Consider the following 27,269-nt stretch of genomic DNA (forward strand, 5'->3'; position numbering starts at 1 on the left):
TAATAAAAAACAGAAATACCTTATTTACATAAGTATTCAGACCCTTTGCTATGAGACTCAAAATTGAGCTCAGTTGCATCCTGTTTCCATTGATCATCCTTGAGATGTTTCTACAACTTGATTAGAGTCCACCTGTGGTAAATTCAATTGATTGGTCATGATTTGGAAAGGCACACACCTGTTTATATAAGGTCCCACAGTGCATGTCAGAGCAAAAAACAAGCCATGAGGTCAAAGGAATTGTCCTTAGAGCCCGGAGACAGGATTGTGTCGAGGCACAGATCTGGGGAAGGGTACTAAAACATTTCTGCAGCATTGAAAGTCCCCAAGAACACGGTGGCCTCATTCTTAAAATGGAAAACGTTTGTAACCACCAAGACTCTTCCTAGAGCTGGCCGCCCGGCCAAGCTGAGCAATCAGGAAGAAGGGTCTTAGTCAGGGAGATGACCAAGAACCCGATGGTCACTCTGACAGAATTCCAGAGTTCCTCTATGGAGAAGGGAGAACCTTCCAGAAGGACAACCATCTCTGCAGCACTCTACCAATCAGACCTTTATGGTAGAGTGGCCAGACGGAAGCCACTTCTCAGTAAAAGGCACATGAGAGCTCGCTTGGAGTTTACCAAAAGGCACCTAAAGGACTTTCATACCATGAGAAACAAGATTCTCTGGTCTGATGTAACCAAGATTGAACTCTTTGGCCTGAATGCTAAGCGTCACGTCTGGAGGAAACCTGGCACCATCCCAAAGGTGAAGCACGGTGGTGGCAGCATCATGCTGTGTCGATACTTTTCAGCGGCAGGGACTGGGAGACTAGTCAGGATCGAGAGAAAGACGAACAGAGCAAAATACAGAGATCCTTGATGAAAACCTGCTCCAGAGTGCTCAGTGCTTCAGACTGGGGCGAAGGTTACTTTCCAACAGGACAACGACCCTAAGCACACAGCCAAGACAACGCAGGAGGGACATCGGGATAAGTCTCTGAATGTCCTTGAGTGGCCCATCCAGAGCCCGGAATTGAACCCGATCGAACATCTCTGGAGCGACCTGAAAATAGCTGTCGCATCATTTATACCCAAGAAGACTCAAGGCTGTAATCGCTGCCAAAGGCGCTTCAATAAAGTACTGAGGAAAGTGCCTGAATACTGATGAAATTGTGTTATTTCAGTTTTTTTTTTTTATACATTTGCAAAAAATTCTAAAAACCTGTTTTTGCTTTGTCATTATTGGGTATTGTGTGTAGATTGATGAGGGGGGAAAGAACGTTTTAAACCATTTTAGAATAAGGCTGTAACGTAACAAAATGTGGAAAAAGTCAAGGTGTCTGAATACTTACCGAATGCACTGTATATACTGAACAAAATATAAACGCTACATGCAACAAAAGTTCATATAAGGAAATCTGTCAATTGAAATAAATTCATTAGGCCCTAATCTATGGATTTCACATGACTGAGAATACAGATATGCATCTGTTGGTCACAGATACCTTTAAAAAAAAAGGTAGGGGCGCGGATCAGAAAACCAGTCAGTATCTGGTGTGACCACCATTTGTCTCATGCAGCGCGACATCTTCTTCGTGTAGAGTTGATCAGGCTGTTGATTGTGGCCTGTGGAATGTTGTCCCACTCCTCTTCAATGGTTGTCCGAAGTTGCTGGATATGGGCAGGAACTGGAACATTCTGTCATACACGTCGATCCAGAGCATCCCAAACATGCTCAATGGGTGACATGTCTGGTGAGTATGCAGGCCATGGAAGAACTGGGACATTTTCAGCTTCCAGGAATTGTGTACAGATCCTTGCGACATGGGGCCGTGCATTATCATGCTAAAACATGAGGTGATGGCAGAGGATAAATGGCACAAAAATGGGCCTCAGGATTTCATCACGGTATCTCTGCGCATCCAAATTGCCATCGATAAAATGCAACTGTGTTCGTTGTACGTAGCTTAAGCATGCCTATTCCATAACCCTACCTCCGCCATGGGGCACTCTGCTCACAACGTTGACATCATGAAACCGCTCGCCCACACGACACCATACACGTGGTCTGCTGTTGTGAGGTCGGTTGGACATACTGCCAAATTCTCTAAAACAACATTGGATCCGGCTTATGGTAGAGAAATTAACATTCAATTCTCTGGCAACAGCTCTGGTGGACATTCCTGCATTCAGCATACCAATTGCACTCTCCCTCAACTTGAGACATCTGTGGCATTTTGTTCTGTGACAAAACTGCACATTTTAGAGTGGCCTGTTATTGTCCCCAGCACAAGGTGCACCTGTGTAATGATCATGCTGTTTATTCAGCTTCTTGATATGCCACACTTGTCAGGTGGATGGAATATCTTGGCAAAGGAGAAATGCTCACTAACAGGGATGTAAACAAATTTGTGCACAACATTTGAGAGAAATAAACATTTTGTGCGTACGGAACATTTCTGGGATCTTTTATTTCAGCTCATGAAACATGGGACCAACACTTTACATGTTGCATTTATATTTTTTGTTCAGTGTATATTGTTAGCTTGTGACTGATTGTTATTCTGATGAAAATATGACTCTGGTTTTTATGTAGGAAATCCTGGATGCTCTGGTGAGCAACGTGAATATTGAGCTGCTCAACGCACTCCACTACCACATGGTGAACCGCCGTTTGACCTCTGAGGACCTGAAGCATGGATCTGCCTTCCCCTCCATGTACCAAGACTTCAACGTTCACATCCACCACTACCCCAACGGAGTGAGTAGCATCTGTCCAATGTTAATGTTGCATTATATTGGAAGCACAGGCGGTTGGTTACACCTTAATTTGGGGAGGACGGGCTCATAGTAATGGCTGTAATGCTATTGACACATCAAACACAGGGTTTTCCATCTGTTTGGTATCATTCCATTCACTTCATTTCGGTCAGCCATCCTGCCCTCACCAGCCTCCTGTGATTGGAAGGTATATGATGTTGTGACCTGGCCTGGGCCCAGATCTGTTTGTGCAATATGACCAAGGAAGTTGGAACCTCTAGAGAGACAAGCTCAACGACAAAAAGACACATGAACAGACATTTCGTGGTCTAAAAATCTTTCTTTTTCAAACGGTCACGTTGACCATCGATCGAAAGACAGCTGAACAAAAGATCACAACATGTTCTCTCGTCATTGCAGATTGTAACGGTGAACTGTGCTCGTCTGGTGAAAACAGACCAGCATGCGACCAACGGGATCGTGCACGTCGTGGACAGAGTCATCACCGCGGTTACCAACAACGTGCACACTTTCATCGACACCGATGATGATCTGGAGACGCTTCGTGTAAGTAAACGACTTTAACAGTTTGTCACTTCATCCATTCATTCATACAGAACTCTCTTACCATTTTATACATGTTAAACATATGATATGATTCAGTGTTGATTCAGTTTGTGATTCTATGTTTTTTAGACTGCTGTTGCTGCTGCTGGTCTGACCCAAATGCTGGAGAGCGATGGTCACTACACGGTGTTCGCTCCAACCAACGAAGCCTTTGAGAAGATCCCCACTGAAATGCTCAACAGGATCCTGGGAGACCCCGTGGCTCTGAGAGGTGAATCCAAAGGACAGTTGGATATAGAACGGGGAGATAGATATTGGAAATAGAACGGGGAGATAGATATTGGATATAGAACGGGGAGATAGATATTGGATATAGCACGGGGAGATAGATATTGGATATAGAACGGGGAGATGCATATTGGATATAGAACGGGGAGATAGATATCGGATATAGAACGGGGAGATAGATATCGGATATAGAACGGGGAGATAGATATCGGATATAGAACGGGGAGATAGATATCGGATATAGAACGGGGAGATAGATATCGGATATAGAACGGGGAGATAGATATCGGATATAGAACGGGGAGATAGATATCGGATATAGAACGGGGAGATAGATATCGGATATAAAACGGGGAGATAGATATCGGATATAGAACGGGGAGATAGATATCGGATATAGAACGGGGAGATAGATATCGGATATAGAACGGGGAGATAGATATCGGGTATAGAACGGGGAGATAGATATCGGGTATAGAACGGGGAGATAGATATCGGATATAGAACGGGGAGATAGATATCGGATATAGAACGGGGAGATAGATATCGGATATAGAACGGGGAGATAGATATCGGATATAGAACGGGGAGATAGATATTGGATATAGAACGGGGAGATAGATATTGGATATAGAACGGGGAGATAGATATCGGATATAGAACGGGGAGATAGATATTGGATATAGAACGGGGAGATAGATATTGGATATAGAACGGGGAGATAGATATCGGATATAGAACGGGGAGATAGATATCGGATATAGAACGGGGCGATAGATATTGGATATAGAACGAGGAGATAGATATTGGATATAGAACGGGGAGATAGATATTGGATATAGAACGGGGAGATAGATATTGGATATAGAACGGGGAGATAGATATTGGATATAGAACGGGGAGATAGATATTGGATATAGAACGGGGAGATAGATATCGGAGACGGAAACCCAATGACTTATTAACGTGAAGTAAGTTCTACTTGTGTCTGTACTCTCTATCCAGACCTGCTGAACTATCACATCCTGAAGAACATGCAGTGTGCAGAGTCTATCACATCTGGCAGTCCTCTGGAGACCCTACAGGGGACTGTTCTGGAGGTGGGCTGTGATGGGACTGACATGACCCTCAACGGGAAGGCCATCGTCCAGATGAAAGACCAGCTGGGGACAAACGGAGTCGTCCATTACATCAACGAGCTCCTCATCCCAGACTCAGGTATTCAAATCAGAGCCAGATCCTTAAGTTGAGAGTTGTTGCGTCAACGCCAAATATAAGGCTGTAATTCAAGCTATTGGACTTCTACCTTCTTTTATGAGATTATTAGTAATGGTCATTTAGTCTGAGAAGGTCTCTGACTGCCATAGGAGTTGAGAATCTGAGAAGGTCTCTGACTGCCATAGGAGTTGAGAATCTGAGAAGGTCTCTGACTGCCATAGGAGTTGAGAGTCTGAGAAGGTCTCTGACTGCCATAGGAGTTGAGAGTCTGAGAAGGTCTCTGACTGCCATAGGAGTTGAGAGTCTGAGAAGGTCTCTGACTGCCATAGGAGTTGAGAATCTGAGAAGGTCTCTGACTGCCATAGGAGTTGAGAGTCTGAGAAGGTCTCTGACTGCTATAGGAGTTGAGAGTCTGAGAAGGTCTCTGACTGCCATAGGAGTTGAGAGTCTGAGAAGGTCTCTGACTGCCATAGGAGTTGAGAATCTGAGAAGCTCTCTGACTGCCATAGGAGTTGAGAGTCTGAGAAGGTCTCTGACTGCTATAGGAGTTGAGAGTCTGAGAAGGTCTCTGACTGCTATAGGAGTTGAGAGTCTGAGAAGGTCTCTGACTGCCATAGGAGTTGAGAGTCTGAGAAGGTCTCTGACTGCCATAGGACTTGAGAGTTTAGTATACGTGTGTCTGTAAGGAATGCTACTGCAACGAATATAAAGTAGATTCAACTCAATAATTCATGTTGAGACAAGACCTCAAGGCTACTTAAATGAAGAGTCTTCTCCATCTCTGTTCAATGAGAAATGTTCATTTATGTACTGATCTTTTTTTAAGTTAAAACCTTGTTGGAACTGGCCCAGGGATCCGCCGTTACCACAGCGACCAAGCTGTTTGTTGATGCTGGTCTTGGCTCCCACCTTTCTGGCTCAGAGGCTCTGACCATCCTGAGCCCTCAGAACGAAGCTTTCAAAGGTAACATCGATCGATGGCGCTCCCTCCATCTTTTTCTCCCCCCATCTCTATCTCTTTCTCTCTCTCTCTCCCTCGTTCTCTCTGTGTCTCTCTCTCTGTGCTAACAAACAGGAGTGACTTGAGCCATGATTCTTGAGCCATTTCATAAATCTGATAACTTCTGTATCTATTGTTAACAGAGGGGGTGACGATGACTGGTGAGCTGAAGAAGCTGTTGAAGAACCACATCCTGAAGGAGCAGCTGTCTTCCAGTTTACTGTACCACAGACAAGAGCTGGAGACTCTGGGAGGAATCAAACTGAGAGTGCTGGTCTACCGTAACGTAAGTACCACAGATCAAATCCCTCTGGAGGACCTACAGCTGGCATCCGATGATACAGAAGCCTCAGTGCAGATTGAGCTGATTTAGGAGATTTATCTAAAAGTAACTCTGAGCACAGTTGTTCTTCTGGAAAAAAGACAATACTCTTCCTAAAGGTTAAAGGTTAACTCATTATGTAGATTACCCTCTTCCTAAAGGTTAAAGGTTAACTAATTATGTAGATTACCCTCTTCCTAAAGGTTAACTCATTATGTAGATGACCCTCTTCCTAAAGGTTAAAGGTTAACTAATTATGTAGATTACCCTCTTCCTAAAGGTTAACTCATTATGTAGATGACCCTCTTCCTAAAGGTTAAAGGTTAACTCATTATGTAGATGACCCTCTTCCTAAAGGTTAAAGGTTAACTCATTATGTAGATTACCCTCTTTCTAAATGTTAACTCATTATGTAGATGACCCTCTTCCTAAAGGTTAACTCATTATGTAGATTACCCAAAATACACTATACCAAATTATAAAGCATGATTGTGCTGTTTTCATATTAACAATGAACAGTTTCTGTCTGGTCAATTCTCCAAATGAGTCAGGGAAGTAGGCCTAATACGTGAAGTTATAACCCCGGAAACAGGTGTTGATCCAATGACACGAGAGAGTCCCTCTACACATCCTCCTACTGTAGAATAGTTATCTAGAATGTTGTTTCACACCGTTTTTCACAGCTCTGTTCTCTCCTGGGTGGCAGAGGAAGGTTGTTCCGGCAGCAGTTCTCACATTTAAATGGGATTTCCAGACGACCACAAGAAGCTTTTTTTCCAGAGAGAGAGAGACCACTTGTGAGCCATCGGTTCAGAGTGAAGGGAAGACAGGAAGGGAGCCATGTGTCAGGCAATGTCCCAAATGGCACACTATTACCTATATAGTGCACTACTATTGACCAGGGCGCATGGAGTTCAGGGCCCATAGGGTTCTGGTCAAAAGGAATGCACCTGCTGTCTCTACCTCTGAATGATCGGCTATGAAAAGCCAACTGACATTTACTCCTGATGTGCTGACCTGTTGCACCCTCGACAACCACTGATTATTATTATTTGACCCTGCTGGTCATCTATGAACGTTTGAACATCTTGGCCATGTTCTGTTATAATCTCCACCCGGCACAGCCAGAAGAGGACTGGCCACCCCTCATAGCCGGGTTCCTCTCTAGGTTTCTTCCTAGGTTTTGGCCTTTCTAGGGAGTTTTTCTTAGCCACTGTGCTTCTACACCTGCATTGCTTGCTGTTTGGGGTTTTAGACTGGGTTTCTGTACAGCACTTTGTGACAGCTGATGTAAGAAGGACTTTATAAATATATTTGATTGATTGATTGATTGATTGATTGATTGATTAAGGTAATGGGATGCCATTTGGGATGCAATCATGGTGATGGGTGGAGCAAACATTACTCTAACCTCTGTCTGTTCCCACCTCTCTCTCTCTCTCTGTCTGTTCCTCTCTCTCTGTCTGTTCCCCTCTCTCTCTGCCTGTTCCTCTCTCTCTCTCTCGCTCTCTCTCTCTGTCTGTTCCTCTCTCTGTCTGTTCCCACCTCTCTGTCTGTTCCTCTCTCTCTCTGTCTGTTCCTCTCTCTCTGTCTGTTCCCACCTCTCTCTCTCTCTCTCTCTCTCTCTCTCGGTCTGTTCCTCTCTCTCTCTCTCTCTCTCTCTCTCTCTCTCTCTCTCTCTCTCTCTCTCTCTCTCTCTCGGTCTGTTCCTCTCTCGCTCTCTCTCTCTGTCTGTTCCTCTCTCTCTGTCTGTTCCTCTCTCTCTCTGTCTGTTCCCACCTCTCTCTCTCTGCTTGTTCCTCTCTCTCGCTCTCTCTCTCTCTCTGCCTGTTCCCCTCTCTCGCTCTCTCTCTCTCTCTGCCTGTTCCCCTCTCCCTCTCTCTCTGTCTGTTCCTCTCTCTCTCTGTCTGTTCCTCTCTCTCTCACTCTCTCTCTGTCTGTTCCTCTCTGTCTGTCTGTTCCCTTCTCTCTGTCTGTTCCTCTCTTTCTGTCTGTCTGATCCTTTCTCTCTGTGTATTTTAATAACAGAGCCTGTGCATAGAGAACTCCTGTATCGCTGCCCACGACAAGACTGGACGTTTTGGCAGCATGTTCACAGTCGACAAGGTCCTGACTCCCCCAATGGGCACCATCATGGATGTCCTGAAGGCTGATGACCGATTCAGGTGAGAGTCATTGAATCAGTGAATGAATCAGTGAATGAATCAGTGAATGAATCAGTGGAAAGGCTTACCAATGTTGTCCTTAATAACATCTTGAGGCAATATGATTCAATTTCAGAAGAACAAGAACAGACATGTAGCATATGTACAAAAGAGGGCACACTGTAAAAATAAAAAGTCTCAGAACACCATGATTGTGTAATGAAAACGTGACAAGTAGTACACCTAAACTGAAATCTGGTGTTTGAATGTAAACCCAATGTAAATGGTATGATACACATCATAGATTTTAAAACAGAAGTACTCTGAAACACCCAAAGTCGTTCTTCAACCTGAATATTGTTAATTTTACGAAAGTGTTGTGAAGACACTTTTTTGGGGGGGTTTCAGTGAATGTAAAAGGCAACGTCAGAACACAAAGTTCACATACAATCAGTTTAGAAATGCAAATGGTTTATAGTCTAAATATTGATTGATGAAGGAGGCTTATAGGGAATAGTTTTTTTCACCTTTGTTTTTTCAATGCTTTATTTAGACAGATTAGAAACAGGAGGGGCATTACGGTGGTACATTTCCTCTGAATTTTACCCACCCAATCACACAGCCACACTATTAGAAATTATTCTGGGGTTAATTGAAATGAACACACACACAAAAAAAACATATACTTAATCAAAATGAATGCAAGTCGTGCTAAACCTGTTGTCTAGCAGTAACGCCCTCGGATTAGAGACGTCATTCCTCTCCCAACCGCTCTCCCAACCGAAGACCGGAGTTAAATTCCCTGTTCCAACCCTTCAGTCTGTTTCTCCCACCTATCTGTAATCACCTGTTCCAACCCTTCAGTCTGTTTCTCCCACCTATCTGTAATCACCTGTTCCAACCCTTCAGTCTGTTTCTCCCACCTATCTGTAATCACCTGTTCCAACCCTTCAGTCTGTTTCTCCCACCTATCTGTAATCACCTGTTCCAACCCTTCAGTCTGTTTCTCCCAGCTATCTGTAATCACCTGTTCCAACCCTTCAGTCTGTTTCTCCCACCTATCTGTAATCACCTGTTCCAACCCTTCAGTCTGTTTCTCCCAGCTATCTGTGATCACCTGTTCCAACCCTTCAGTCTGTTTCTCCCATCTATCTGTAATCACCTGTTCCAACCCTTCAGTCTGTTTCTCCCAGCTATCTGTAATCACCTGTTCCAACCCTTCAGTCTGTTTCTCCCAGCTATCTGTGATCACCTGTTCCAACCCTTCAGTCTGTTTCTCCCACCTATCTGTAATCACCTGTTCCAACCCTTCAGCCTGTTTCTCCCACCTATCTGTATCCCCTTTGTCATTTCATAACGGTCTATTTTTAATGTATGCTAGTCGTTTCAATGAGTTGTTCATTTAAATTTACCAAAATAATGTAAAAATTAATCAAACTTAATATGTTGTTAAAAACGTAAGTATCTTTCATGAGTATAACCAACGAGAGAAAATTGAGTGATTGAACTCATTGGAAGTCTTTGGTTTTAACCACATTGCATTTCCTTGTCTTGCCACGTGATTCTGTTTTTAGAGGATTGTGGGTTATAATTTTTTGTTGTTGACTTTTTCATTCTTTCACACAATGTTGTATGAATGTTTTGAAGAAAGAAACTTATATTTCTAAATTAGTATTAAGCTTGTTGTGCCATGAGGTGTAATGGATCATGATGAACGCACATCGAAACCGTCAGACAAATTGACGTTCAATGAGCACAGCACCCATTCCCACATTCATGGTTGTCAATGGAAGAGGCAAGTGCAGAATCCTCACGTCTTGCAGTTTTACATCCAGTTAGTGCCGGTGGTTTGAACACTACGCTTGACAATGCCTGCCAAACCCCAAACCGGTATAAAAATGGCAAATTATCAAATACATAAAACAATGTTACCATTAAGACACCAGACAAAGTGATTTAATTCTGCATTAGACAGGATTCAAAACATCATAATAGTGTTTAGAAGCTTTAGAGAGAGGAAACGACACCAAAAGAGACGGTATCTAATTCTGCACTGAACAGGACACGAAACACCAAAATAGTGTTTTCAATCTTTTTCGGTTAGTGCTCCCAGTCACTGGCAAGGTGTTGCACAACACTTGATTAAGTGGTGTTACGTCACACCATGTCATGTTTCAGAACATCTCAGGATGATGCGTTTCAATACTCCATCAATGTGAAAAGTTTTGTCTCCTTCAAGTTGGTGGCAGCTCAGTTGCCACTGGTTTTGGTGTTACAATACACTTCATTTTAACAGTGTAGCTTCTGCCTACGTAGCACAGCGTGTGTTCTTCTTCTGTGGCTATAGCCCCCAAGCGTCTTAATGGTTTTTCCAGAACTGAAAGGCTCAAAGGCAATATGCTGCTTCATTTCCACCCACATTCAGAGACCTGGTTCTTTTTCCGTTTACTCTGTATGTTTTCACTACCATTGTTCTGTTCTTCCATGATTCAAATGATACATGTTTGGTATATTTGGCACATCAGAAACCACAACTCTTCGATGTGGTAAAATCTTTCCTATTAGTCAACTCAAGTCCTCTTTCTTCCTCTGAAGATGTTTTAGCAAACTGTCAGTGTTGGAAATCAGTCAGCTGTCAAGTCTTCTTTGTTGCTCTGAGGGTGGTCTTTCTAAGTGTGTGTTCCCTTCTTTTTTCCAGTCTGTTGGTCGGTGCCATCCAGACGGCTGGCATGACAGAGCTGATGAACCAGGCCGGTCCCCATACCGTGTTCGCTCTCACCAACGATGCTTTCAGCGCCTTGCCAAAGGCTGAACTCAACAAACTCATGGGTAAGGACATGCCCTGGCTCCAGACATTCTAGTTTTTCTAGAACAAAGCCAGTCTCAAACGAGAACACAGGGTTGAGGTCTGGTAATGTAAGACTAGGATAATTATAACAGATACCGCTCTGCCATATGTGCTCTATCACATGTATGTTGTGTATGTCGTGTATGTCATATGTAGTGTATTTGGGTGACTGACATCCTGCCTTACAAACAACCAAACTGTGAACAGGTTTCACATGACTGGCTTTGCAAAACACTGTACTTTTCCAGCAAAGAAAAATCAATGGCACCAAGGACAATCTGATTTGTCCCACAGTGAGAATATATTCGGCAGACAGACAGAACTATTTGAATGAACCTAATAACCCATCTACACCCAGGAAATGATGACATGGTAGAATGCATCTTGGATGCTAGCACACGTATGAATGCCAAACAGCTGTGGTTAACAGGAGAACAGTTGTTCAGTTACAGTATGACCTACCTACAGTATACTGCAGCTACAATTACTGTTTGGGTATATAAAATAATGTATAATGAATAAACACTGCTGTTTGTTAAAAGATTGCCTAACTGTTTTGCAACAACACCTGTTTAGATGAGCAGGACACGTTTAGACAAATAGAATCATGTTCAATGACTTCAAGTTCAATGACTTCATGTTCAATGACTTGAGAATGTAGCTGTAATGCTAAAGTTATGCCAAGTACCTTAACTCATCAGTTTCATGTTACGCAACCAATTAATTTTCACTTTTTAAGCATTCATTCTTCAGCAGTGTTTTAATGCAGACTGGTAGTTTTCCTATTTCCTCAGTTTGTAAACGTCTAGACCATAGAGATACAACATGATCCGGTAGGTGTTCTAATATCAGCTTGTTGTCTAGGCAACCCCCAGGAGCTGGCCGGTGTGTTGAAGTACCACATGGCTAAGGAGATTCTGGTCAGTGGAGGAGTGGGCTCCCATACCAGACTGAAGCCTCTGCAGGGAGACAAACTGGAGCTGAACATGGTACAGTAGGCCCTCGTGACTGTTTGATCCTGGAACACACGATCCTGGAACACACGATCCTGGAACACACGATCCTGGAACACACGATCCTGGAACACACGATCCTGGAACACACGATCCTGGAACACACGATCCTGGAACACACGATCCTGGAACACACGATCCTAGAACACACGATCCTAGAACACATGATCCTGGAACACACGATCCTGGAACACACGATCCTGGAACACACGATCCTGGAACACACGATCCTGGAACACACGATCCAAAAACACACGATCCTGGAACACACTATCCTAGAACACACGATCATGGAATACACGATCCTGGAACACACAATTCTGGAACAATTTGATCCTGGAACAATTTGATCCAATAACACAATGTTTGATATTGATACTACTAACATGTGTACCACCAGTTCTACCAGTACTAACATGTAATAACAGTATGAACATGTACTAACATGATCCGAACTGAAAGGCTACTAACATGTACTGGTAGTGCATGGTAGTACTGGTAGTGCATGGTAGTACTGGTAGTGCATGTTAGTACTGGTAGTGCATGGTAGTACTGGTAGTGCATGGTAGTACTGGTAGTGCATGTTAGTACTGGTAGTGCATGTTAGTACTGGTAGTGCATGGTAGTACTGGTAGTGCATGTTAGTACTGGTAGTGCATGGTAGTACTGGTAGTGCATGGTAGTACTGGTAGTGCATGGTAGTACTGGTAGTGCATGGTAGTACTGGTAGTGCATGGTAGTACTGGTAGTGCATGGTAGTACTGGTAGTGCATGGTAGTACTGGTAGTGCATGGTAGTACATGGTAGTGCATGGTAGTACTGGTAGTGCATGGTAGTACTGGTAGTACTGGTAGTGCATGTTAGTACTGGTAGTGCATGGTAGTACTGGTAGTGCATGGTAGTACTGGTAGTGCATGTTAGTACTGGTAGTGCATGGTAGTACTGGTAGTGCATGGTAGTACTGGTAGTGCATGTTAGTACTGGTAGTGCATGTTAGTACTGGTAGTGCATGGTAGTACTGGTAGTGCATGTTAGTACTGGTAGTGCATGGTAGTACTGGTAGTGCATGGTAGTACTGGTAGTGCATGGTAGTACTGGTAGTGCATGGTAGTACTGGTAGTGCATGGTAGTACTGGTAGTGCATGGTAGTACTGGTAGTGCATGGTAGTACTGGTAGTGCATGGTAGTACTGGTAGTGCATGGTAGTACATGGTAGTGCATGGTAGTACTGGTAGTGCATGGTAGTACTGGTAGTGCATGGTAGTGCATGGTAGTGCATGGTAGTACATGGTAGTACATGGTAGTACTGGTAGTACTGGTAGTGCATGGTAGTACTGGTAGTGCATGGTAGTACTGGTAGTACATGGTAGTACTGGTAGTGCATGGTAGTACTGGTAGTGCATGGTAGTACTGGTAGTGCATGGTAGTACTGGTAGTGCATGGTAGTACTAGTAGTACTGGTAGTGCATGGTAGTACTGGTAGTGCATGGTAGTACTGGTAGTGCATGGTAGTACTGGTAGTGCATGGTAGTACTGGTAGTGCATGGTAGTGCATGGTAGTACTGGTAGTGCATGGTAGTACTGGTAGTGCATGGTAGTACTGGTAGTGCATGGTAGTGCATGGTAGTACTGGTAGTGCATGGTAGTACTGGTAGTGCATGGTAGTGCATGGTAGTGCATGGTAGTGCATGGTAGTACTGGTAGTGCATGGTAGTACTGGTAGTGCATGGTAGTACTGGTAGTGCATGGTAGTACTGGTAGTACTGGTAGTGCATGGTAGTACTGGTAGTGCATGGTAGTACTGGTAGTGCATGGTAGTACTGGTAGTGCATGGCAGTACTGGTAGTGCATGGCAGTACTGGTAGTGCATGGCAGTACTGGTAGTGCATGGCAGTACTGGTAGTGCATGGTAGTACTGGTAGTGCATGGTAGTACTGGTAGTGCATGGTAGTACTGGTAGTGCATGGTAGTGCATGGTAGTACTGGTAGTGCATGGTAGTACTGGTAGTGCATGGTAGTGCATGGTAGTACTGGTAGTGCATGGTAGTACTGGTAGTGCATGGTAGTGCATGGTAGTGCATGGTAGTACTGGTAGTGCATGGTAGTGCATGGTAGTACTGGTAGTGCATGGTAGTGCATGGTAGTGCATGGTAGTGCATGGTAGTGCATGGTAGTGCATGGTAGTACTGGTAGTGCATGGTAGTACTGGTAGTGCATGGTAGTACTGGTAGTGCATGGTAGTACTGGTAGTGCATGGTAGTACTGGTAGTGCATGGCAGTACTGGTAGTGCATGGTAGTACTGGTAGTGCATGGCAGTACTGGTAGTGCATGGTAGTACTGGTAGTGCATGGTAGTACTGGTAGTGCATGGTAGTGCATGGTAGTACTGGTAGTGCATGGTAGTACTGGTAGTGCATGGTAGTACTGGTAGTGCATGGTAGTACTGGTAGTGCATGGTAGTACTGGTAGTGCATGGTAGTGCATGGTAGTGCATGGTAGTGCATGGTAGTACTGGTAGTGCATGGTAGTACTGGTAGTGCATGGTAGTACTGGTAGTGCATGGTAGTACTGGTAGTGCATGGTAGTACTGGTAGTGCATGGTAGTACTGGTAGTGCATGGTAGTACTGGTAGTGCATGGTAGTACTGGTAGTACTGGTAGTGCATGGTAGTACTGGTAGTGCATGGTAGTACTGGTAGTGCATGGTATTGCATGGTAGTACTGGTAGTGCATGGTAGTGCATGGTAGTACTGGTAGTGCATGGTAGTACTGGTAGTGCATGGTAGTACTGGTAGTGCATGGTAGTACTGGTAGTGCATGGTAGTGCATGGTAGTACTGGTAGTGCATGGTAGTGCATGGTAGTACTGGTAGTGCATGGTAGTGCATGGTAGTACTGGTAGTGCATGGTAGTACTGGTAGTGCATGGTAGTGCATGGTAGTGCATGGTAGTGCATGGTAGTGCATGGTAGTACTGGTAGTACTGGTAGTACTGGTAGTGCATGGTAGTACTGGTAGTGCATGGTAGTACTGGTAGTGCATGGTAGTACTGGTAGTGCATGGTAGTGCATGGTAGTGCATGGTAGTGCATGGTAGTGCATGGTAGTGCATGGTAGTACTGGTAGTGCATGGTAGTACTGGTAGTGCATGGTAGTACTGGTAGTGCATGGTAGTACTGGTAGTGCATGGTAGTACTGGTAGTGCATGGTAGTACTGGTAGTGCATGGTAGTACTGGTAGTGCATGGTAGTACTGGTAGTGCATGGTAGTACATGTTAGTGCATGGTAGTACATGTTAGTGCATGGTAGTACATGTTAGTACTGGTAGTACATGTTAGTACTGGTAGTGCATGGTAGTGCATGGTAGTACTGGTAGTGCATGGTAGTACTGGTAGTGCATGGTAGTGCATGGTAGTACTGGTAGTACTGGTAGTGCATGGTAGTACATGTTAGTACTGGTAGTGCATGGTAGTACATGTTAGTGCATGGTAGTACTGGTAGTGCATGGTAGTACATGGTAGTACTGGTAGTACTGGTAGTACATGGTAGTACTGGTAGTACATGGTAGTACATGGTAGTACATGGTAGTACTGGTAGTACATGGTAGTACTGCTATAACATGTACTAACATGTAATAAGAGTACTAACATGTACTACCAGTGCTAACATGTACTAAAATATAGTAACAGTATGAACATGTACTACCAGTACTAACATGTACTACCAGTGATAACATGTACTACCAGTGATAACATGTACTACCAGTGATAACATGTACTACCAGTACTAACATGTACTACCAGTGATAACATGTACTACCAGTACTAACATGTACTACCAGTGATAACATGTACTACCAGTACTAACATGTACTACCAGTGATAACATGTACTACCAGTGATAACATGTACTAAAATATAGTAACAGTATGAACATGTACTACCAGTACTAACATGTACTACCAATACTACCAGTACTAACATGTACTACCAATACTACCAGTACTAACATGTACTACCAGTGATAACATGTGTACCACCAGTACTAACATGTACTACCAGTACTACCATGTACTACCAATACTACCAGTACTAACATGTACTACCAATACTACCAGTACAAACATGTACTACCAATACTACCAGTACAAACATGTACTACCAATAGTACCAGTACTACCAATAGTACCAGTACTACCAATAGTACCAGTACTACCAATACTACCAGTACTACCAATACTACCAGTACTACCAATACTACCAGTACAAACATGTACTACCAGTTAATGATACCAGTCTACTATTTATGATTTTGTTTTCATTGGAGAAAATGTAACTTTTTTTATTGTGTACTTCTATGGCTTACATAATTTGTGCACAACGTATTGATATACAGTACCAGTCAGAAGTTTGGACACACCTACTCATTCAAGGGTTTTCTTTATTTTTACTATTTTCTACATTGTAGAATAATAGTGAAGACATCAAAACTATGAAATAACACATCATGTAGTAACCATAAAAGTGTTAAACAAATCAAAATCTATTTTATATTTGAGATTCTTAAAAGTAGCCACCCTTTGTCTTGATGACAGTTTTGCACACTCTTGGCGTTCTCTCAACCAGCTTCACCTGGAATGCTTTTCGAACAGTCTTGTTGAGCACTTGTTGGCTGTGCTGAGCACTTGTTGGCTGCTTTTCCTTCACTCTGTGGTCCGACTCATCCCAAACCATCTCACATTGTAGTGTATGCCAATGTAGAAAATAAAGAAAAACCCTATTTTCTTTACTATGTAGATGAGTAGGTTTGTCTAAACTTTTGACTGGTACTGTACATTCTTTCAACATGACTTGATTGTCGTGAACCCCTATTATGAAAATATTAAGTATCACCTTATAAATGCCCTGTATGTTTTTTCTCCTTCAGAGGAACCAGACCGTGTACATCAACAAGGTCCCAGTGGTTGAAGCCGACTTGATGGCCACCAATGGAGTTGTCCACGCTGTGGGAGCCATCATAAAGCCACTGTGTAAGAGCAATCGCTTTACTGTCCATAAATACTGAATAAACCATCTCACATTACTGTATTTTGGCATACTGTATTATCCTCCAATTGTCATTCTAAACCTGTCTTGTTCTCTCTCTCCATCTCCTTCAGCTCCTAAGGTTGACAGGGAACAGGCTGATGACCCCATCAGGACTGCCTCTTCCATGAGAGTAAGACATTTATAGACAGTTAACTTATCATGTCTCTTTTGACTGATTTATTAGATGCCCGTCGTTTTAAATCTGCAGCTATGTGAATGTACATTATCTTAAAAGAGATTTGTTTTTGTAGATGTATATCTACAGTTGAAGTCGGGAAGTTTACATACACTTGGGTTGGAATCACTAAAACTCGTTTTTCAACCACTCCACAAATTTCTTGTTAACAAACTATAGTTTAGGCAAGTCGGTTAGGACATCTACTTTGTGCATGACACAAGTAATTTTTCTAATAATTGTTTACAGACAGATTATTTCACTTATAATTCACTGTATCACAATTCCAGTGGGTCAGAAGTTTACATACAATAAGTTGACTGTGCCTTGAAACAGCTTGGAACATTCCCGAAAATTGTGTCAGGGCTTTAGAAGATTCTGATAGGCTAATTGACATCATTTGAGTCAATTGGAGGTGTGGATGTATTTCAAGGCCTACCTTCAAACTCAGTGCCTCTTTGCTTGACATCATAGGAAAATCAAAAGAAATCAGCCAAAACCTCAGAAAAAAAATTGTAGACCTCCACAAGTCTGGTTCATCCTTGGGAGCAATTTCCAAATGCCTGAAGGTACCACGTTCATCTGTACAAACAATAGTACGCAAGTATAAATACCATGGGACCACGCAGCCGTCATACCGCTCAGGAAGGAGACGCGTTCTCTCCTAGAGATGAACGTACTTTGGTGCTGAAAAGTGCAAATCAATCACAGAACAACAGCAAAGGACCTTGTGAAGATGCTGGAGGAAACAGGTACAAAGTATCTTTATCCACAGTAAAACGAGTCCTATATCGACATAACCTGAAAGGCCGCTCAGCAATGAAGAAGCCACTGCTCCAAAACCGCCATAAAAAAGCCAGACTCCGGTTTGCAACTGCACATGGGGACAAAGATCGTACTTTTTGGAGAAATGTCCTCTGGTCTGATGAAACAAAAATAGAACTGTTTGGCCATAATGACAATCTTTATGTTTGGAGGAAAAAGGGAGAGGCTTGCAAGCTGAAGAACACCATCCCAACCGTGAAGCACGGGTGTGGCAGCATCATGTTGTGGGGGTGCTTTGCTGCAGGAGAGACTGGTGCACTTCTCAAAATAGATGGCGTCATGAGGATGGAAAATTATGTGGATATATTGAAGCAACATCTCAAGACATCAGTCAGGAAGTTAAAGCTTGGTCGAAATGGGTCCTCCAAATGGACAATGACCCCAAGCATACTTCAAAGTTGTGGCAAAATGGCTTAAGGACAACAAAGTCAAGGTATTGGAGTGGCCATCACAAAGCCCTGACCTCAATCCTATAGAAAATTTGTGGGCAAAACTGAAAAAGTGTGTGCAAGCAAGGAGGCCTACAAACCTGACTCAGTTACACCAGCTCTGTCAGGAGGAATGGGCCAAAATTCACCCAACTTATTGTGGAAGGCTACCTGAAACGTTTGACCCAAGTTAAACAATTTAAAAGCAATGCTACCAAATACTAATTGAGTGTATGACCCACTGGGAATGTGATGAAATAAATAATTCTCTCTACTATTATTTTGACATTTCACATTCTTAAAATAAAGTGGTGATCCTAACTGACATAAGACAGGGAATCTTTACTAGGATTAAACGTCAGGAATTGTGAAAAACTGAGTTTAAATGTATTTGGCTAAGGTGTATGTAAACTTCCGACTTCAACTGTAAATATTGTTGTATTCCTTTATTCACAGACGGACTCAAGAATCGGAGTCAAAAATGGTAAATATCCTTGGATCTCTTAGTCTCGTGTGGTGCATTCCACAAAACAAACTTCTGTTGAACTGGTGTTAAATGTTGTTTTGATCTCTTGTTTCAGATGATCTCTTCCAGAAGGTCAGGAAAAGTATCTCCAGCAGAACGATGACTCGCATCCAGTAAATTAAGAGATAAACATCAACACAAATCAGTGGATTGTTCCTTTTGTTTATGGAATATATTCTTATCTGGAAAAGAAATTAAAATAGGAAGTCTAATGGATCTAATTTTGTCAAAGATGGTAAATATTAACCGATCTCTAGATGAAGACAGAGATGGGGTATATTTTAGTGGAATATCTTGTATAATTGCTTTCATATACCAAAGACCGAAGATTTGAATTACTTGTCTATTGTCTTATGTGAAAAATGGACAACCAAAGCACAGCAACTAGCTATGACTACATATAATGTAGTTTCATCAAAGTCTTTTGAATGTTCACATGTGACTTCTGTTTTTAAATGTAAACGCAGAGTGGATTTTCATGATAAATATATACTGTATTTTGTTTTGATATGATAGATGTAGCATGTTTGCATGTTTGGGCTGGAACGGAAAAGCTATTCGGGCGTACGCAAATAAGTTCTGATTCTCTTATGATTTTTTCTCCATTTTTTTCATTAAACCTGTTGAACAATAATGCACCCATAGTTATGTCACATGCTTTCCATTTGTAACACACTGTAGCAATATATTTATGTGTGTAACGGTCCTGACCTGTTTTATGTTGTTTTTTATGTGTTTATGGTCAGGGCATGTGTTTTGGGTGGGCAGTCTATGTTATCTGTTTCTATGTTGGTTTTGGGTTGCCTGGTATGGCTCTTGATTAGAGGCAGGTGGTTTGCGTTTTCCTCTAATTAAGAGTCATATTTAGGTAGGGCGTTCTCACTGTTTGTTTGTGGGTGATTGTCTCCTGTGTCGTGTCGATGTATGTACCATACGGGACTGTTTGGCTGTTCGGTTTCGTTTCGATGTCGTCTGTTTCCTGTCCGTGAGTTTACGTGTAGTTGTGTAAGTTTATGTTCAGGTTTCGTCAACGTCGTTTTCTTGTTTTGTTATTTCGTAAGTGTATTTGTTTTCGTGTTGCCATCATCGTCGTTAAATAAAAGTATGGCTTATTTCCCTAATGCTGCGTATTGGTCTGATGATCCTTCTCCTCACCTCGTCCGAGGATGAGGAGAAAGACAGCCTTTACAATGTGTGGAAACCAAAGAATAATGTCTGCACATCCCCAAAAAATTAAAATGTTCATTTTGTAGTTTGTTGGGATTTATTCAAGCTCTATCCATGACGACACCTAAGTGTTTCAAGATATTGGCACGGCACTTTTTTATATTATATCATATTATCTGCATAAAAAATGGCTTTTAGTGTCTTTTTAGTGTCCTACTTTTGACCATGGTCCATAGGGCTCTGGTCAAAAGGTAGTGTGCTGTATAGGAAATAGGGTGCCTTTGGGACGTACCATACTCAATGTCTGAGAACAATGTCTTCCTTTTGTTTGAATTAGACAAACTCCTGCTGAAAACCACCAAAACAGGTCCAACGTCAACACCTCACTGTACAGGAACTGAAAACTGAATTGGGACATTTTTCAAAGTTAATCTCATCCATGTGATATCAATAATAATTGAATCCAAGACCAATACCTTCAACTCACCGCTCACTAACATTGACTTTAATGTTAAGTTTTAAAAACTCTTTGAAGTTTGTTTCTGTATTTCCTCTGGAGGGGGAAAAGGAAGAATTGTTCTCTGTAAAGAATTTAGAACATAGGAACCCTTACTATGAGTTCCAGTTTCTTGGTTGAGCGCCTGGGAAGGGCCGTGTATAGGAGTGTTGTAAGGGAGAGAGAGAGGGATACAGATACAGATGCTCCCAGTTGGCAGGCCTCCCGGAAACAATGAATGAAACATTCCAAAAGTTTTATACTCTAGAGCAGACACTACCAAGCTGTTGGAGCTACAGGGGGCAGAAAGACCACTGACTAGGAGCCCTGGTCAGGAACTGGAGGCCACTGACTGGTCTGGATGCCAAGAAACTATTTAACAAGTCTAAATATTATGAGACAGATTATAGAGAAGGCGAAGGTCACGGCACTCATTAGAGCTCTGGAATTCCCACCGGATTCTAGAACTCTCTAATGTCAGAGTTCGGATTTTATAAGAGACTAATAGATGGAGCAAAGACTGTCAGGAAGAGTAATACTGCTGTTACATCCATAACCAAACATGTAGTGACTTAATGATGTTGCTGGATGTCATGTAGTTTATTACATGCTACTAGTAGCCTATAGTATATTGTTTCAGCAAGACATGGTAGATTGGCACACCATTTTAAAAGCAAAAGTCATGCAGGTTCAGAGGGTTTCTATGTCAAAGTGACCATTGTTTAAGTTCAATCCTCTGTTTCATTCCTTCTTTACCTTAACTGTGCCCTCCTGGACTGTGATGAAGTCGGCCTAGCGCCCGTTATTGCCCTGTAATATCGAACACGTGTGGAACTATTAAAAACACCATGGTTTTAGTATTGCTTTTACTTCATGTATTCCTCTACTGGTCCTGTTCCTGTGGCTTTAACACTTCTTCAAGACACCTAGCCATAACATTATCATCCCTGAAGACAGCTGTGACCCGTACTAGGAGAGGAAAGACAGGTTGCCTACTAAGCCTAGCCTGAGAGCTTTGTTCTTTCTATATTAAAGTTGTAATTCCGACAATGATCACTCATCTCTGACAGAGCAGGATGTTTCACAACATCAGCGACGAGGGTGTCTTGACCTGACATTCACCAGTTATACCTAAAGTTTCTATAGCCTGGTACCAAATCAAATCAAATGTTATTGGTCACATACACATGGTTAGCAGATGTTAATGCGAGTGTAGCGAAATGCTTGTGCTTCTAGTTCCGACCATGCAATAATATCCAACAAGTAATCTAACAATTTCACAACTACTACCTTTTTCACACAAGTGTAAAGGAATGAATAAGAATATGTACATATAAATATGTGAATGAGCGATGGCCGAACGGTATAGGCATGATGCAGTAGATGGTATAGAGTACAGTATATACATATGAGATAAGTAATGTAGGTTATGTAAACATAATATAAAGTGGCATTGTTTAAAGTAAATAGTGATACATTTTTTACATCCATTTTTTTTAATTATTACATCCAATTTTTTTTTATTATGAAAGTGACTAGAGATTTGAGTCAGTATGTTGGCAGCAGCCACTCAATGTTAGTGATGGCTGTTTAACAGTCTGATGGCCTTGAGATAGAAGCTGTTTTTCAGTCTCTCGGTCCCAGCTTTGATGCACCTGTACTGACCTCTGGAATTAAAACAGACCCAAAACATCGCTGACCCCCCCTCCATATTTCATGAGGTGTGGTATGAGGTATGAGGTGCCTCTCCTTGTGTGGATCTCTGTTTCGACGCCAAACACGCCGATGCTGTATCTGACCAAAACGTTCAATTCTGGTCTCATCTGACCAGAACACCTTCTTCCAGTCATAATTTAAATGACTTTTGGCAAACTCCAAGCGCTTGCGTCTGTGTCTTGGGGGTCAGAAAGGGCTTTCTTCTGGCAACCCTTCCAAAGAGCCTGTGGTTGTGGAGGTGGCGTCTGATGGTGATTTTTTAAACCTGGTGACCCCAAGACGCCACCAAGTCCTGCAATTCTTTCAGTGATTCTTGGGGATTTGTCCTCCTCCCTATCCTGGGGGGAAAAATGCATTTACCCGTGAGGTTTTCAACTGTTCCATATCTTTTGAATTTTTTAATAATTGCCCTAACAGTACTCAGTGGTATATTCAATTGTTTGTGGATCTTCTTGTAGCCATTACCAGATTTATGAAGGTCTACGACCATCTGTCCATTTTGAACTGCCAGTTCTTTTGTTTTCTTCATGGTGTTGAATGACAGCGGGATATTGCATGTGTGTTACCTAATTTTTATACCCTAGTGAAACAGGAAGTAATGTAATGGCTCAATATAGTTCCTTAAGACTTAGATAAACTTAAATAAGTGGAATTTAAGTTGTGGTTTAATTTTTGGTAGATGTTTGTCACGTTCCTGACCTGTTTTCTGTTGTTTTTGTATGTGTATGATGGTCAGGGCGTGAGTTTTGGGTGGGCAGTCTATGTTTTCTGTTTCTATGTTGGTTTTGGGTTGCCTGGTATGGCTCTTAATTAGAGGCAGGTGTTTTGCGTTCTCCTCTAATTAAGAGTCATATTTAGGTAGGGTGTTCTCACTGTTTGTTTGTGGGTGATTGTCTCCTGTGTCGTCGATGTATGTACCATACGGGACTGTTTGGTTGTTCGTTCGTTTTGATGTAGTCTGTTCCTGTCCGTGAGTTTTACGTTTTAGTTATGTAAGTTCGTGTTCAGGTTTTCGTCTACGTCGTTTTCTTGTTTTGTAAATTTGTAAGTGTTTTGTTTTCGTGTGCCGTCGTGTTAAATAAAGAGATGGCATATTTCCCTAATGCTGCGTCTTGGTCCACTGATCCTTCTCTCCTCTCCTCATCTGAGGAAGAGGAGGACAACAGCCCTTACAATGTTATTTACAATAATCTTTAAGGGTGCCATTAATTGTGAAACCTTGATTTGGAGGACATTGATTTTTAATTAAATCAATAAATTATTTATGGTTGGTTCCATTGAAACATTAATAAAGTACAGTATTTCTCACATGTTGGTATTTTGAGTTTATCTCTATAATTATATTGTTTATATTTGTTTAAGCATTGTTTGTGCATTGCCAGTCAGGGGTGCCAGTAATTTGAGCCTACTGTATGTCAAGAGAACACCCAAGATGCTGATGGTAATTTGGGGAACAGATCAAATAGGTCTCAAACCAGGGTCGGTAGTAACACCCCTTGCTACTGAGATGCTGTATCTCTTGTGTTATTGTGAAAGAGCTATCAATGAAGATCTACAAACCAATTCATTTCCTTCCATCAAAGGGAGAGTATCTGTGTATTGGGTGATTCATAGAACATGGGACTTAAAATATATATATTTAACTCGGCAAGTCAGTTAATAACAAATTATTATTTACAATGACGACACTACCCCGGACAACACTGGGCCAATTGTGCGCCACACTATGGGACTCCCAATCACGGTCGGTTGTGATACAGCCTGGAATCAAACCAGGGTCTGTAGTAACCCCCCTTGGCACTGAGATGCTGTGCCTTAGACTGCTGCGCCACTCAGGAGACCTTATTGGCTAAAATAATAGCCTACAGGCAAAGTAAATAAATGAGGACAGAGTAAACTGTAGTCCTATTTTTCAAACCATATTAAAAAAGAAATGAGGACTTATAGTAAACTGTAGTCCTATTTTTAAACCATATTAAAAAAGAAATTAACATAAATGAGAGGTGAAGGAATGAAAAGTACAAAACAGACAGACACCAAAAAGGTTTTCCGTACCTCAAGCCTTGAAACCCAGTATCATCATGTCTCTTCCGTCTGTTATTGACATCGCTGTGTACTTGCAGAAGGTGCCGTCCCTCGCAGTTCTGTTCTGCCTGTTAAGACTTCTAGACCCATTGTAGGAGTTTGGGTCTCCCCGACAGCATTACCTTACTGTTAGGCTTTTTCATTCTGAGGATACTGTAGGTACATGATTCTCCCAAACTGCCCTAACAAGCAAAAATACAGTAACTGCTCATTTGGTTGAAAATAAGTTAATGTCATTTTTGCTACATTAATATACATACTTAATCATGTGGACAAGTATCCTGCCTTTATTGTATTGTGTTTTGGAGAAAATAGGGGTCATGTTAGCAGTAACTGCATAGTTAGTGTGAAACCAAGGTAAATAAAAGCTATTTTTCTCAGATCCATGCTATGAGTGGTGTGGGTGGCAGGTAGCCTAGTGGTTAGAGCATTGGGCCAGTAACTGAAAGGTTGCTAGATCAAATCTCTGAGCTGACAAGGAACAAATCTGAACAAGGCAGTTTACCCACTGTTCCCTGGCAGGCCGTCATTGTAAATAAGAATTAGTTATTAACTGACGTGCCTGTTTAAAAAAAAAAAGAGAGCAGGTACTCCCTGTTTGGTAGGTAGGGCAGCTGTATCATGTCCATTGTCTGATTAAGATATAATTTAATCTACCTACATCATTTTGATAAATTATCTTCAATATTCCAATGTTTAATATATTTCTCTGTCTGTCTGTCTGTCTGCCTTCCTGTCTGTCTCTGTCAGTCTGTCTCATCGATAAGAGAACTTGCTACGTGTGAAGGAAGACTGCCCACTAGTGGCTGATCCTTCCAGTTGTATCTTTTGGAGCAGCTGTGGCCACTGTTTAACAAACGCCGATTGGACGTGTAGAATGAGACAAAACAAAACGCCACAAACACAGATGAGCGGCGCACATATCGTTATTCACTGTGTATTTATTCCTTGTGTCATTCTTTAAAATGTTTATTCTATTTTTAGATTTATCGTTCTCTCTGCATTGTTGTAGATGGACCCGTAAGTAAGAATTTCCCTGTTAGTATACACCTGTTGTTTACGAAAAATGTGACAAATACGATTTGATTTGATAAAAAATAGGATAGATAGATTTTGATTCAAGAATAGGGCTAGCTAGAAGAACGTGTGAATGAATTTATTTTCATGGATGAAATCAATTCTAATCATATTTCATTCATATTTTGAACATATGTTTTATGTATACTTGCAATAGGCTTCATTCCATGTAACAGTGTAAATTTTAGTTAGGCTACATTGTAACAATGTTTCGAGATTTGAATTCTAGGGTTGTGCTTCGGCTCTGGTACGTCACACAAGTTGGCTCCATGTTGTCTGGGGTTCACTTCACGAGAGAAAGAGAGGTAGAGTACCAGTACCATGTCAATGTGCAGGGGTAAAAGGTATATGTAGCTACCTTATGTACATATAGGTAGGGGTAAAGGATAGATAATAGACAGTAACAGCTGTATACTGTAGGTAGAGATAAAAGGATAGATAATAGACAGTAACAGCAGTATACTGTAGGTAGGGGTAAAGGATAGATAATAGATAGTAACAGCTGTATACTGTAGGTAGAGATAAAAGGATAGATAATAGACAGTAACAGCAGTATACTGTAGGTAGGGGTAAAGGATAGATAATAGACAGTAACAGCAGTATACTGTAGGTAGGGGTAAAGGATAGATAATAGACAGTAACAGCAGTATACTGTAGGTAGGGGTAAAGGATAGATAATAGACAGTAACAGCAGTATACTGTAGGTAGGGGTAAAGGATAGATACTAGACAGTAACAGCAGTATACTGCAGGTAGTGGTAAAGTGACTAGGCAACAGGATAGATAATAGACAGTAACAGCAGTATACTGTAGGTAGGGGTAAAGTGACTAGGCAACAGGATAGATAATAGACAGTAACAGCAGTATACTGTAGGTAGGGGTAAAGGATAGATAATAGACAGTAACAACAGTATATTGTAGGTAGGGGCAAAATATAGATAATAGACAGTAACAACAGTATACTGTAGGTAGGGGTAAAGGATAGATAATATTTTTTTATTTTTTATTTAACCTTTATTTAACCAGGTAGGCAAATTGAGAACACGTTCTCATTTACAATTGCGACCTGGCCAAGATAAAGCAAAGCAGTTCGACACATACAACAACACATAGTTACACATGGAGTAAAAACAAACATATAGTCAATAATACAGTGAAAAAAAAATAAGTATATATACAATGTGAGCAAGTGAGGTGAGATAAGGGAGGTGAAGGCAAACAGATATATGTATAAATAAATAAAAATATAAAAAGGCCATGGAGGCGAAGTGAGTACAACACAGCAAGTAAAATAAAAACTAAAAAAACACTGGGATGGTTGGTTTGCATTGGAAGAAAGTGCAAAGTAGAGACAGAAATAATGGGGTGCAAAAGAGCAAAATAAATTAATAAATAAATACAGTAGGTAAAGAGGTAGTTGTTTGGGCTAAATTGTAGATGGGTTATGTACAGGTGCAGTAATCTATGAGCTGCTCTGACAGCTGGTGCTTAAAGCTAGTGAGGGAGATAGGTGTTTCCAGTTTCAGAGATTTTTGTAGTTCGTTCCAGT

At 41.7% G+C, this 27,269-nt stretch overlaps 1 protein-coding gene across 1 annotated transcript in view; it reads left to right on the top strand.

Annotated features, from left to right (window-relative positions):
• Positions 1 to 19,814, top strand: part of LOC129858500 (transforming growth factor-beta-induced protein ig-h3-like) — a 31,043-nt gene extending 11,229 nt beyond the window's left edge. The window contains exons 6-18 of the mRNA XM_055927774.1: positions 2,580 to 2,744; positions 3,164 to 3,310; positions 3,440 to 3,581; positions 4,604 to 4,816; positions 5,643 to 5,780; positions 5,960 to 6,102; positions 8,167 to 8,303; positions 10,981 to 11,111; positions 11,995 to 12,119; positions 17,066 to 17,168; positions 17,298 to 17,356; positions 19,111 to 19,138; positions 19,236 to 19,814. Of these exons, the coding sequence (XP_055783749.1) occupies positions 2,580 to 2,744; positions 3,164 to 3,310; positions 3,440 to 3,581; positions 4,604 to 4,816; positions 5,643 to 5,780; positions 5,960 to 6,102; positions 8,167 to 8,303; positions 10,981 to 11,111; positions 11,995 to 12,119; positions 17,066 to 17,168; positions 17,298 to 17,356; positions 19,111 to 19,138; positions 19,236 to 19,297 (1,593 nt within the window). The 3' untranslated portion in view covers positions 19,298 to 19,814. The remainder of the gene's footprint in view (positions 1 to 2,579; positions 2,745 to 3,163; positions 3,311 to 3,439; positions 3,582 to 4,603; positions 4,817 to 5,642; positions 5,781 to 5,959; positions 6,103 to 8,166; positions 8,304 to 10,980; positions 11,112 to 11,994; positions 12,120 to 17,065; positions 17,169 to 17,297; positions 17,357 to 19,110; positions 19,139 to 19,235) is intronic.
• Positions 19,815 to 27,269: the final 7,455 nt, after the last annotated feature.

This window comes from Salvelinus fontinalis, chromosome 6 (assembly GCF_029448725.1).
Source record: "Salvelinus fontinalis isolate EN_2023a chromosome 6, ASM2944872v1, whole genome shotgun sequence".
Classification (NCBI taxonomy): Eukaryota; Metazoa; Chordata; class Actinopteri; order Salmoniformes; family Salmonidae; genus Salvelinus; species Salvelinus fontinalis.